The sequence below is a fragment of the Orbicella franksi genome, chromosome 1, assembly GCF_964199315.1.
Source record: "Orbicella franksi chromosome 1, jaOrbFran1.1, whole genome shotgun sequence".
Lineage (NCBI taxonomy): Eukaryota > Metazoa > Cnidaria > Anthozoa > Scleractinia > Merulinidae > Orbicella > Orbicella franksi.
Window position 1 is genome coordinate 23,493,592 of NC_138145.1, and position 13,848 is coordinate 23,507,439.

Here is a 13,848-nt window from a genome sequence, read left to right on the forward strand (position 1 = left end):
AAGGATACACTGCTACGCTACTCACTATCTATCACAGAAAAGATAGTGAGTAGCGTAGCTAATCAGAGAACGGCATTCAAAAGAGAAAAATAGTAGATTTATACTAAAACTCGATAGAAACATGGCACATGCTTTCTATCTCTTGACCAAATACTGAATTAGGGCTAAGCATGAAACGTCTAGCTCCCGCTAGTATTTGAAGAGTTTCAAGAGCTTTTTAGTTCTTTCATTTAATTTAACAAACAATTAGTCAACTTACGGCAGTTTTTTTCGTCGTCTCCATTGGCACAGTTATTTGTTCCGTCGCACACAGTTGTTGCAAGATGGCATCCTCCCCCCTGACACTGAAACATGTTTGAAGGACATTCACAATTGTCTTCGTCTGAACCATCTTTGCACGCCTTGTTGCCATCACACTGCAAATTCCTCTTAACACATTCGCCATTTTTACATGTAAACTGAGTGTCGGCGCAGCTGAAACCTAAAAACACCACAAAACTAATCAGCCATTTATACACAGAAATCGTTTGTGTCAACCATTTTCCATGATTAAAATTAATTTTTTAACAAATTTTGGTGCGGCCTATAGTATCTTATACATACGTATACATTCATACTTTATTGATTTTCCCCTAAGAGACCTTTCAAAGACAATAACGTAAATTTAAATAAGTACAACAATAAAAATAAGATGGCAACAATAAAAATCTACTTTAAAGACCCTAAGGAATTATTTACACTGATACCTGAGAATCTATAAAATCTCTCGTTTAGTGTGATCATCTCATTTTCTTTCCTAGGTGAATCCTTTCTCCCGTCATAGTTCAAGGGAGAATACTGACGACATAAAACAAGCAATCACCAAATTACCTGGCTCAGCATAGTAAGGCCTTATGGAGCAGTTCTCGGTTAACACCATGACGTCATCCACTGCTACATTCATCTCGCTATCAAGAAAACCTTCTCCTTCAAAGATTACCTACAAGTTAAAAGAAGAAATACCGGATCGTACGGTATAACAAAGTTAACATCCTTAGCTTTAGTAACCACCATAATACAACAGCAAAATAACAGCCCATTTCCGACTTACCTTGTGCCTCTGTTTCAAACCGAGTCCTTGTGCAAAACCTTTCACATGAAAATGAGTTTGATTTGCTTGAAAATGAACCTTTAGGCGGAACACATTTTCATATGAATGGTTTCGCACGAAGACTCGTTTTGACAAAGTGGCAAAAGACAACTCAGAAAGGGCCATTTTTAGTTCGCTCTTACCTGAACATTCTTGACGCCTGGCAAAGCCACCTGAGCCGCTGACCATTGTTCACCGTGGTCTCCAGCCAACCGCCATATTAATAACAGATTTCCTTGTTTTGGTTCTCTGAGCAAAACCTTTAAATATGACCTTGATTTAACAGGCATGACGTAATTAAACCGCAAACACAAGCCAACGGATTGATGAAATGGTTTCCATGGTAACGCGGGACTTTCTATCTGTGCTTTGAAGAGGCCATCGATGTAAGCAAAACGAGCTGAGGGAAGAAAATTTGTGTTCCGTAACACTCTTCTAAAAAAAATTTAAATAGTTAATAAATTGAAACGTTCATCACAAACCTACCTGGATACTTAGTGAACATTTTATTAGAAGACAGCTTCCACTTGTCATTTTCGCCAATGCTGGTCCAACCACAAAATCCAGATTCAAAATTGCATTCATTTAGTATCACAGCTGGCAAGAAAACAAACTGAGCGTTCATAAAAAATAAGGGAAATACATCTACAATAAAAATTAACAATGACATGATACTCCATTTTCAGAATGAACTATTTTGCTTTTTTAGTGAGGTTGCTCCCTACAATACATGTATAAGGTCCTAAATCGCTATGGTGCTATGGAATAAATTCTTCCAGAGACTTTGAACACTTTCTAATTTGTGTCATTGGTTTTCTGACTAGTGACAAAGACACGATACTTATAGAAAAAATATACATTCCATAAAGTTTAAACGTGATTTTGAAGTTGAAAATGGAAGAGGACGGAACCAGAGAGGTTGCCATTGACTTTTTAGGAAGTTGTATTCGGTGGTGTCTGACGGAAAAAGTAAAACAGAAAAAATAGGGATTTACCTTGAAGATGAACATTTCCCAATATTCCCTGGTAGACAATTTGCTCTGTGTTCTCGACAAACGAATAACTGACCTGCAATTGAAGATATGAAAGTTCTTAAATTTGAATTGCGGAGAAAGATATGAAGACATGATTGCTCATCGCAGTTACATACACAACTTTAAGCAGCTCTAAAATTAAAGCCTAAAAAAAATTCAGGCTTGAACGGGATTCGAACCCATGACCTCTGCAATACCAGTGCAGTGCTCTACCAACTGACCTACTGACCTACTGTACTCTACCAACTGGGAGCTGGTCACATTGTGAGCCCGTAATATACCCGTAGATGGTAAAAAATGCAAGTGAATATATGAAAGATCATATATTTGAACTGCTTAGAAAGATGTAACTGACCTGTTGCAGAAAGGTATGGCCGTGGCACATTATCTATAATTTTTCTGGGAATATGTTGGCTAAAATCAAGATGTTAATCCAAATAATCAAGGTAAAAATTCTCATTATCATACCGGGTAAATTTATTACCACAGGAAAGAGAAGTTCAAGTGCTCAACTGACCTTGATTGCAGAATTTCCAGGTTGCCTGTTCGTGTTAAAAGTAGCCGTGAATGATGTGTTTACACAGGAGAAGTTAAGCACCGAATTCACCGTTACGTTTTGTCCAAGGGTTGACATGTTCAGTTCCAGCGGGCAATCCGGGCAATATACACCTTCACAGCAAAACTGGTAATAACCTGTTTTTCGATTCAAGAATAGCAAAGGTTAACCTCTTTGTATCCAGGTAACGACATTTGCAAGTTGACTGCTCTTTCTGACAGCTATGAAAAAATACCTCACCATGCAACTTTGAGTGCATAACAATAAACTGTAATACTTTCCACTAAAAGAAGGTTCTTTGATCACGATTCGATTTTTAATGGCCTCTTTAAATTTTTACATTTGAAGTCGCTTATCTTTTATCGTGACTACTGTTTATGAGTCATGTTATTAAAAGAAAGAACTGGAAAAACTAACCTGAAATACGTAAATCTGAACCAACAAAGCCGGACAACAACGTTTTGTGATCCTGCAGTGTTACCTCTAATCTCCGTGCTCCTGTTGGAAGTAAGGCACGATGTTCACGTCATCCACTCGATTTATAGCAAATAAATTCAGTCAGGTTAGTGAGTATTTAATTTAACAGTTTATTTCATTCGTTCTTGTTAGATGGAAAATGATTGTAACCAAGTTGGCGCTTCTTCGGTTGTTTATAACCTCGTATCCAACACACGCTCATTGGTAATATATATATAAAAAAATGTAATATACAAAAAACCTACAAAATAAAATTTAATTTCATTCAGTCCCCTAAAAGATACATTCATCTTACTAGAATTGTCTTTCGTAGCCTGTGAGAAAGCTTCCTTTGTGAAGTAGCAAGCTCTCTTGGAGTAGGGGGTCTAAGAGCTTGCTCGCAAGTCAAGCCTTTCGTTGTACATTTTCGTCTCCAATCGATGTTGTCATCGTCAACGTTAGATACAAGTAAATTTACCTAGCCTGCTAGTTGAGTTAAAGTTACCTGGTTTAGTCCAAAACAGTCTTGTCCCTGGAATAGGTCGCTCGTATTCCCCATTCGGTTTGCGCATGCCCACAGATATGTGGTCGTTGCCCGATTCGTCCCTCATAAATGCCTCCATTCGATACAGTCGACATTTGTCGAGAAAGATTGATTGCGACATTTGCTCTGGGTACCTTCAACAGGAATACACGAAAAACAGTTAAGTTTCGCTATCAAAGCAAAGAGGAAATATACTAATAAGTTTCTGGCACAAAGTGAATCCCTTCTCGTTAAGCTCTCAAATGGCTTACTTGTTCCACTGACGATGCAGAGTAGATCTTGTCAAGGTAACGACTGGTTGCTTGCTTAGATTCTCCTCAGCTTTCTTGTCACCTTCTTCAAAGACACTGACATCATGTTTCCACAACTCACAAAAATCATCACACGACACGTAAAATGTATAATCGCCGCTTTCAGGAACCTATAAAATGACATCGTAATTACATGCAAGAAATAACGTGTAGTGCATGAAAACTGCGGAATTCTACGGAATCAATCGGAAAATTCAAATACAAGTATACTAATATACAGTAGGACTTGTTTGAGATAATAAAGAAAAGGAAACGCAGATTGTTCGGATAAGTAAATCAAAGAAATTTCCATTCTTACTATCCAGGACCATCCAGTGAGTAGTAATCAGCACAAGAAATCAATGCGGAATGGGTCCACAGTATTATCTATAAAGAAACGACTGCGTTTTATCGGCAGAAATGTTGTGAGTCGGTTGTGATTCGTGTTTTGAAGTCTTAAGCCATTGTTTTGCCAAATGGCAAATCCTTGAGAGCAGTTACTTTCACCTGTTGTAGTTTCTATCATCTCGGCAAGAGCTTGTATCACAAACTTCCAGTTGAACACATATTGTGATTATGATTGGCAAGGTTTCCTGATGCACGAACTCGATCAGCTCTAAACGGTCTTCTTTTCATTCAATATTCCTATAGAACTGTCCAATGAGCTTTTGCTTAACCTCAACGCAATCTAGGTGCAAGACTGACACGTTGTACGCACCAGAGAGGTGTATTACCATAACGTTAACAATTTACATTGAACTGCAGCTCGGTTGGTAATTTATGCCTTGATAATAAAAGTTCTACCTGTAAGTAACTTGTCAATCGTTGAATGTAGTTCTCTACCATGTTGACTGGTGCGTCGAAATCCCTCAGGACGATCTCGCTTTCTACTGCACTCTTAAACGAGGGATTGCCACGCATAGTTGGCGACATTTTGGAGTTGTAATTTACGCCATACCACCCTTCACGTAAAACACCATGAGCATCTTTAACAAACTCTAGAAAAGATAACATGAGAAACAATGGTAAAATGAACAACCATGTAACTCGACTTAACTAGTGATATTCTGTTCTTTTTCCTCCACATACCCTTCTCAAGCTCATTAATAAATCAAGAAGTTTAAGCAAAGGAGATCATCGATATCTGATCTTAACTGATCTCAACTGATCTTAACTATCTTAACTGATCTTAACTGATCTTCTTAGTTTCGGTTTGATTGTAAACGCATATCAACTTCTAGAGACAGGCTCGTAGATGTGGCCCTTAAAATATTATTTATTCGCCCTGCTTGTACACTTGGTATACGCAATTGAAAAGAAAAACGTCAGGTGGACTTCAAAATTGGCACTCTTTCCCTTGAGAAGTCACCGAAGGAGACCAAATATATGCAAGAAAGAATAGTGGGGACTAAGAGAGAAGAAAGAGGGCCCGGGACAATTCCTCATGCCAAGGCACAGAAAATGAAACTCGTACTGCTCAAACAACAAAAATGCACATTTATTGTCACTGTTTTCACTGCTACGCGACCTCCGAAATCAAAACGCTCTTTGCAATAGTTTTCCGTCAATCGAACAGCTGTACCTTATATGGAATACTGGTCTGCAAAAGCGGAAGTCTATTACGAAAGGCGTCGTGATTTCGAAGGTCGCGTAGCAGGGAAAACAGTGGTAAATCTGTTAGCATTATTTGATCTCGACTTGCCAACACATAAGTTATTAAAACTTCGTCTTGCAGGCTACACGCAGGAGGTACATGCGGTGTAACTTACCAAATGTTCTCACAAGAACATAGCAGAGAACAAGCGTGACATTATCCCCTCTGAGCGTTACTGTCACGTAACGTCCGAGCGCAGGTGGAGAACAGTGTACTTTGTACTTCTGTGTATTCCCATATTTCAACGATTTTGTACAAGACGGATCACCAGTCTGATTGGTGGAGACAGCAACTTTGATCATTCCAATGTCACGTGGACAGCAATCGATTTTATCGGTGATTTCAACAGATTCAACGTACAGTGGTTTTTCAAGGGTTACTCGCCACCATGGATTGGACTCCTGGATAAAAAACATTGAAAAGAATGAAATAAAAAAACTGTGAGAATAAAACCGAACAGAAATCAAGCCTACTGTGATCAACAGTTTTTATTAGCACTTGCGGTAATAGCGACCTGTAGTATCTCGAGACTGTGTTCGAAGCCGGAGTTGAGGGTAGTTTCATTGGTGGCTGTTCAAATGGATGGCTGTTCGAAATGGATTGTAATGCGTCTTTCAAGGTAACGCCCCTGGACGTATCACATGTACACGAAGGCCTCTTGGTTAGTTGTGAAAATCTAAGCAGCATAAATGAGTGATTGACATGCCGTACAAAAGCTCGATTTGAATTGTCACGGTTTTTTGGTGAACGAGTCAGATAAAGGGGAAGATAACAAGGGAACTATTTTCAAATACACCTGTAATACAGTAGAGGCCAGAAGAAGCAGCAGAGGAGATTAGGAAAGAGAACGTGAACAAAGAAAAGACTATGATTGTTCTGTTTGGGTAGACATGATGCTGTGAAAAGGGAGAGTACAGAAGGAACATGTAAGGGTCAAATAGCTTGTAATATCATTCTATTGATATACTTTCAACCAAGACTGAGCATGATTTGAAATAAAGCCAAACAAAATACAAATAGAAGCTGAAATCAGTGATTCTACTCCAACTTGAATCTATTCCAACCATCTGTGTGGCGGCTTACCTTCTGAGAACGAAAACAAGTGGTGTAAGATCTATCAATGGCCAGAGATGGATTATAATCCAGCAGCACACTTGAGCTTTGCGTCAAACTCCTTTGTGACAGTGAATTAACTAACAAAACGAAAAACAAGGTAAAATTGATCTAACTTATTTAATGATAACCTGATTACGTAGAAAAAGTAAAAATGTGATCGGGAAGAGCTAGAAAAGTATTTATTGGAGACTGTTTTGCTGCGTCGGGAACATTTTAAGCCACAGAAGCTTGGAAATGATGGGAACCAATTGATGAATACTTCCGTCATTTTTCACAGCTAAGAAAACGCTTTTAAGGTCTATAAAAATTTGGCTAAGGCTGGACTGAGTACGGTTGATTGCTACATTTTTCATACCAAGTTGGCACTGTTATCTCATCATCTTTTTGGGGTCAGGTAGCAACTCTCATAATTATACGGTCCCACATGAATGGCTCGATTAAGAGAACAATACAACAAACAACAGAAACAATGCACCTAGCCCTAAAACAATAACAGCTGCTACACTATGACGACAAATAGAATTACAAGCTTACGACAGCTGCTGCACATCCTTCTCCTTGAAGTTTCAGCCAATCTAAATAGGTTAACAGTGGAAGGTTCCACGCAATTTTAGGAATTTTTTGATGACTTTAAAGAGTCTATGAGGAAGAGGAAAGGGGGGATTGATGGATTTGAGGTGAATAAGGACTTAATGTAGATTTAAAATAAAATCTTGAGATTATAGTTGATAGTTGGACACCAAAATCTCCAACCTGAAATATTCTCGCAGCCATTAACGCAATTTCTCTTTAACTTTCATCCCATTTCACAAAAACGCAATCAAACACCCCTTTTATGAAAGGAAGCAGCTCATTGTAACCTACCAGATTCCTTCTGACACAAAGGGTACATGGCATACCGACAATCAATGTTTTGTAAGGTCGATGAGCCGGCCGATAAAACAGCACAGTTCTGGATCGCACTAAAAACGGTAGGATATCCTGGCATCCAAAAAGAGGCATTCAACGGGCTGCCATCTATCCAAACCCAATCATCCCTAGAGGTAAGACCAATGTGCAAGTTGTAGAGTACTGGTTTCTGTTGTTCTAACAGTTTGGAAAATGCATATCTCAAACCTTCCCGCGATATCTTGGCCAAGGTACCACCAACACGATTGCACTGTGAAAGAGCATACTTCCACGTTATTGAGTACTTTTTATTTATTGAGAAACAGCCACCATGGAAGGGGAAAAAGTTGGAATTGCAGGCCAAAGGTGCTGCAAAAAAACAGAGTGATCGACATTAAAATTGCAATACTTTGCAACCAGTGACCGGTCATGTGGTAACTTAGTCACCTTGCTTAAAACTGCACCCGTCACTGTTACTGATTTGATAGTTAAAGAACACTACACACTTGCATTTGGTACTAAATAGTCAAAACGAACATGTGCGCTACTCAGTGAGGTGACTATTTAGCACGAACTTAAAGTGTGGGCTTTACTGTAACATTCCAGTCAATCATGAAAATAATGTTTGCGCTATTCAGCAAGGAGAACTAACTTAACCTTTGTTCACCTGGCCCTTACGTATTCTATTGTGACGATAAACTTGTTTCTTTCTCGAAATATCTAACGTCTTTTACTGACCTATGTACGTTTATTCATGGAGTTACGTACGGACAAGAACGCAAGATCGAAAGCAGAAGAGTAACGAGAAGGTACTGAAGTATTACTCTTGCTTAAGAATATAGGTTTATCAGAACAATCCATTGCTTGTCTTTACTGTCCAGACATACTTACTGGTATTGTTACACCTTGCTTTAACTTCAATAATTTGGTCCACCGAAAGCGCCTGATCATAGAATTGTAAGCACGAGATTCTGCCGCGGAAAAGCTTCTCCTGTTTGCTGGAAGCTCCAACTCTAACATCAGACTGAGTTGCTAGTTCCATCTCTTCTCCGATATATCTCACAATGACAGTGTTGTTGTTGACCCACACGGTTGCAATACCCGTGTGGTAGTCGTATGTGGTTCCAATGAAATTCCAAGCGTTTGCTAGGAGAATGTTCTCCTTATGTAGCAAGTAAATCTTGGACATTTTCCTGCCCATATATCGGACTTCAATTCCTAAGGTTAAGTGAGAAACCGACACGGAGCAACCATACTCGAATATCGGGCCATTACCGTTGTCAAGGTGTACCCATGCAAAAACACTGATCGAGAACCTAGCATCTAGTTCTCCGGTGTTTTTCAGTTCCACATAGCTGCTTTCATCGCCATCGAAGAAGACGGAGCCATTTGGATTTCCATAAGGACCTGGTGCAAATTTGATGTTTTTAGACACTGCCTTAGTTGCTCTATTTGGACTCATGTCCTCAGTTCCATTGATTCCACTTAGTGAAAAGAGAGCCACCGGCAAAGGAACAGCTTGAAATAAAAACATAAAAACCTTAATAAAAGCCAGAACTGTTCCTTTTTTTAAGTTTACAGGTTAAACGTTTAAATCCGTTCCTTTTTCTTCCTCTATATTCCATTCGTTTCCAGTTATTTGTGAGGTAAATGGACTTCCCACTTCTTATTTCTTAACGATTTGAGCTTCTTATATTGAACCATATTATTTCCCTTTCTAACCTTATCGCAAAGGCAGACTTGTACCCAGTCGCTATTTACGTGTTGATTGGATAATAGAGTGTCATGGGAAGGGTCGAAGGAAAATTGGCTATTTTTACTTCGACCCTTCCCATGATACCCCGCGCGCTTTAATCCATCCTAATATCCAATCTTCTCTTCCCCCCAAAAAACACGTAAATAGCGACTGGGTACGAGTCTGTCGCAAAGGCACATCTTACTCAGTTGTTCAATTTTTGATATATATAAACTTAACCTCAAAAGGCTTTGTTTGTTAAATAATCAGTGGACGAACTCTGGCTCCACTCCAAATATGGTCAAATACAAGAATACAAAACATTACTTAAGAGCCAGTGCCCATAACTATGGACCAAACAACGGCACAAGTCGAAAAATCGATTTTGCTCATTTTTTGCCCATAGATTGGCCCTAGCTAGTAAACAAACGGACCATAGTTAGTTTCTGCTAATGCAGCTTTTTTGGGGAGAAATTTGCGAAAAACGATTTTGCCCCGATTGAGCTCAAAATCTACTTCCTGTTATGCTAAATTTTCTGAAAATTTGATTGCTTTGCGCGTCGCACAGCAGCTACTTAAGAATCTTTCAATGGTCTTTACATTCAGCTCAGGTCTTCATGGTATGATTGAGCGAAAAATAAAATAAATCGAGGTTTCTTTTGAGCCCGAAACGAGATCGAACAGAAACGCAAAATATTACGATGTGTTGCAAACGAATTATAGCACTAAAAAATCGCCATATTTTTCTATGGGCTACAACTTTAAATGCCATAAAAACACTTTCTACGGGTTAACTGTACACCCACCTGTTTGAAAATCAAAAAATATCTCTGGGCAAATGGTTTTAAGTCGCCCGCCTTGGCCTGTGCTTCTCATAGATTTTTCCCTGAACCGCCGTGAGAATGTAAACAATTGCGTGACGCGGGCGGTCACCGTGAATACATTATTCGTTTCCAACAAACCGCAGATGGCTATCTTAGAACATTTGGGTGAAAAAAGAAACACATAATGGACCACTTTTAACTTTAATATTTTGAAAGTCATCGCTTTGGAAATTTCGTTAATTAAAAACGTCAATTAAAAGCAATTTACTTGGAGTTCGGGTGTTACTGCTATGTCCTTTTAAGCTGTCGTTCTTTCTTTGATCATTTTAATTACAAGAGCGAGTTCTAGAAAGAAAATCGTTCTAAGTTCATTTGTTAAGCGTAATCACAGGCGGCCCAAGCTCTCAATGTTATCCTTTTTTTTTTCCTTTTTATGCGAACGTTCAGGCTAACGTGACGTATGGCGTGTACTATTACATAACGACCGAATCTCTCGCCTTGCAGCATATGGAGGTGTTGTGTTACAACGGTTTGAATTTATAAAGGTTTGTATGGGAATGCAACGGCTTTGCTTGAAAAGCCAATTATTCTGATATTTTGTGAATAAAATCGACTTACCCTGTTGCTGTGTTGTGTTCTTTGTTGTTTGCCAGCTCCTCAGGCCGATCTAACGCGATTTCGGCGAGTTATTGTTCTGTGGGTTTCCACTACTAAAAGAAAGACAAGGCCGGACACTGATTTCCGGAGTGCCCGCCGCTCCAGGCGAATAAATCCACTGAAAAAAACCCTGCCGGCTCAATTCCTCCGTAGAATCGAAGAAGAGATGTCGAAGTTCCATGTCAGTTCACTCGCTACGCGATTCCGTCCACAACGCCTTCGCTACGAAACATTTATTTCCAGATTGCTTCGCTCGCAAACTTGAAAACAGCCGTGTCACAAAAGTTAGGACACTTATGCGGTTCGCATAGTACGTTGAGTCACTACAATTAGCCCGACCGGGGGTTGACAGCAACGATTTGTCAACACGCAAACCAAAATGCTCCCCGGGTACCCTCGTGATTTATTTGACAAACCCACCAAGACGCGCATTGTTATCATCGACCAATCAAAATCAAGTCGAGTCGTGTTTACAAATGAAAGATCTCACAAAGTCAGAGGAAACCCATTGCATCCAGTCGGCAATTCTTCAGCTTATTCTTTTCAGTATTCTTAGAAAAATCATATTTCTAAGCGCCATGTGGTAGCAGAAAGTTTTAGTTCTTCTTTTTTATGATGTAAGTACATTGTTTTCAGTTTTATTTTGTGCTTTTGAACGCGTAATTTTGACGTTCGCACAAATTCGCACATGTTTTTCGCACCTCGCGATTTTGCTCGATTGTAATGGCTTCGAATTTTTCCGGTGGCATTTTCAGGATTCAATTGAATGGCGATCAGCAAGAAATCTTGAAGTTTGCCACCGAAGGCCATAACCTTCCGATTACAATGCGCGTCTTGGTGGGTTTGTCAAATAAATCACGAGGGTACCCGGGGAGCATTTTGGTTTGCGTGTTGACAAATCGTTGCTGTCTACCCCCGGTCGGGCTAATTATAGTGACCCAAGGTACTATGCGAACCGCAAATGTGTCCTAACTTTTGTGACACGGCTGTTTTCGACTTTGCGACCGAAGCAATCTGGAAATAAATGTTTCGTAGCGAAGGCGTTGTGGACGGAATCGCGTAGCGAGTGAACTGACATGGAACTTCGACATCTCTTCTTCGATTCTACGGAGGAATTGAGCCGGCAGGGTTATTTTCAGTGGATTTATTCGCCTGGAGCGGCGGGCACTCCGGAAATCAGTGTCCGGCCTTGTCTTTCTTTTAATAGTGGAAACCCACAGAACAATAACTCGCCGAAATCGTGTTAGATCGGCCTGAGGAGCTGGCAAACAACAAAGAACACAACACAGCAACAGGGTAAGTCGATTTTATTCACAAAATATCAGAATAATTGGCTTTTCAAGCAAAGCCGTTGCATTCCCATACAAACCTTTATAAATTCAAACCGTTGTAACACAACACCTCCATATGCTGCAAGGCGAGAGTCATGTTTCGCGTGGTCAAATTCGGTCGTTATGTAATAGTACACGCCATACGTCACGTTAGCCTGAACGTTCGCATAAAAAGGAAAAAGAAAAAAAAGGATAACATTGAGAGCTTGGGCCGCCTGTGGCGTAATGACAAGTTGATATTGTTGGTTTGTATTGTAGCCTTACGTGATCTGAAGGAACGCTACAGTGATTAAATTTGTATTTGTTGATTGATTTCGACGGATCGATTTTCGGTTAAACCTTTTTATTTGTACCAACACATTTAGTGCCTTTTCTCCTTCTAAAAAGTTGGAAAAAGTAAAGTAAACAAATCCTAAAAGTTTAAATCATAAATAAGAGGCATCGACATTGCGAGTGTCTCGGTAAGCTGTTAATTTGAACAATTACTGTGCTGGACGGATTGCTTTGCAGGTTACGCACGTATTATACATATAGTTCATTGTGCGCGAATGGTTCTGTTTCAAACAACTGAAATGCTCAATGCTTTTTTTTCTTTTTTTCTTCAGTCGTCAAACTTAAGGTTAGAGTTAAGCTAAACCCTAAACTGTTTTGGCGGCCAACCTATTTTTGGCTAATTGCTTAATCAAATTATATATATATATATATATATATATATTTCATTGAAATTCGCTCTTCCGTGACCGACTTCCGCGAACAAAACAAGATGGTCGTTCCTTGTTCATTTAAGACTACAATCTTGGTCAAAAGTGTTGGGACAGTTACGGCAGATCACTTCACAGGCAGCCTCTTTTAAGACCAAAACCGCGCAAGCCCGCCTAGCCCCCTCCCCCTGTCAATGTTGATAAAAATCTTGAAGAAAAAAATCCTTGACAATAGCTTCAGAATAGCCACGTTTGAAGAATTGTTCGCCTCCTAGAACAGTATTCTCGAACTAAAGAGACGAGAAGATAGATATTCACGTCTTATTCCAATAATAGCGATTTTTCAGCAATCGCGTTTGGTTCCAACACAACTGTCTAACCACTTTCTATTGTCCCTTTTTCCTTTTTTCCCACATCCGATCTAGTCTTTAGAATAGCTTCGTTTTCATGCAACATTGCTAGGGGGAGGGGGGTCAATTGTACTTGCTTCTATTCATCTTTTGTTCTAAAACTTTAAGGACGTAGTTGAAATCGAGGGTTTTAGCGCGCAAAAGGGGGAGGTGTCCCAACAACTTATGGCCAGTATTGTAGGTTTACACGAGAGGAAATTGTTCCGGATTCGTGATGAATTCGGAACGTTTCAGTGCCGGATTGATTTTGCCGTTTACATAAAAGTGGACGAATCTGAAAAAAAAAACTCCCCGGAATTTAAAGTGGGAACTTTGCATCCGAAAACTTTTGAATCTGGAGAGTTTTGTCGTGTAAACAATTTTCTCTCGAATCCGCATATTTTTCCGCCTGTGATCTTTTGAGTTTGCGGTGGAACGAAAATGGCGGATTACATGATCCAGTCGTCTACGTAGTCGAGTCGTAGGCACATTGATGGCCATTTGATGGCGGTCGCTGGGTGATTACCTCGTGCTGTTTCAGGTG

General features: G+C 39.7%; 1 protein-coding gene across 1 annotated transcript in view; it reads right to left on the reverse strand.

Moving 5' to 3' along the window:
• Window positions 1-13,848, reverse strand: part of LOC145488923 (uncharacterized) — a 64,464-nt gene that overhangs the window by 37,482 nt on the left and 13,134 nt on the right. The window contains exons 13-26 of the mRNA XM_081467815.1: window positions 8,559-9,185; window positions 7,644-8,036; window positions 6,747-6,856; window positions 5,779-6,064; window positions 4,814-5,007; window positions 3,971-4,140; window positions 3,681-3,853; window positions 3,137-3,217; window positions 2,681-2,856; window positions 2,125-2,197; window positions 1,616-1,726; window positions 1,273-1,529; window positions 871-979; window positions 260-553 (exon numbers count right to left, since the gene is read on the reverse strand). Coding sequence (XP_081323941.1) covers window positions 260-553; window positions 871-979; window positions 1,273-1,529; window positions 1,616-1,726; window positions 2,125-2,197; window positions 2,681-2,856; window positions 3,137-3,217; window positions 3,681-3,853; window positions 3,971-4,140; window positions 4,814-5,007; window positions 5,779-6,064; window positions 6,747-6,856; window positions 7,644-8,036; window positions 8,559-9,185 — 3,054 coding nt within the window. The remainder of the gene's footprint in view (window positions 1-259; window positions 554-870; window positions 980-1,272; window positions 1,530-1,615; window positions 1,727-2,124; window positions 2,198-2,680; window positions 2,857-3,136; window positions 3,218-3,680; window positions 3,854-3,970; window positions 4,141-4,813; window positions 5,008-5,778; window positions 6,065-6,746; window positions 6,857-7,643; window positions 8,037-8,558; window positions 9,186-13,848) is intronic.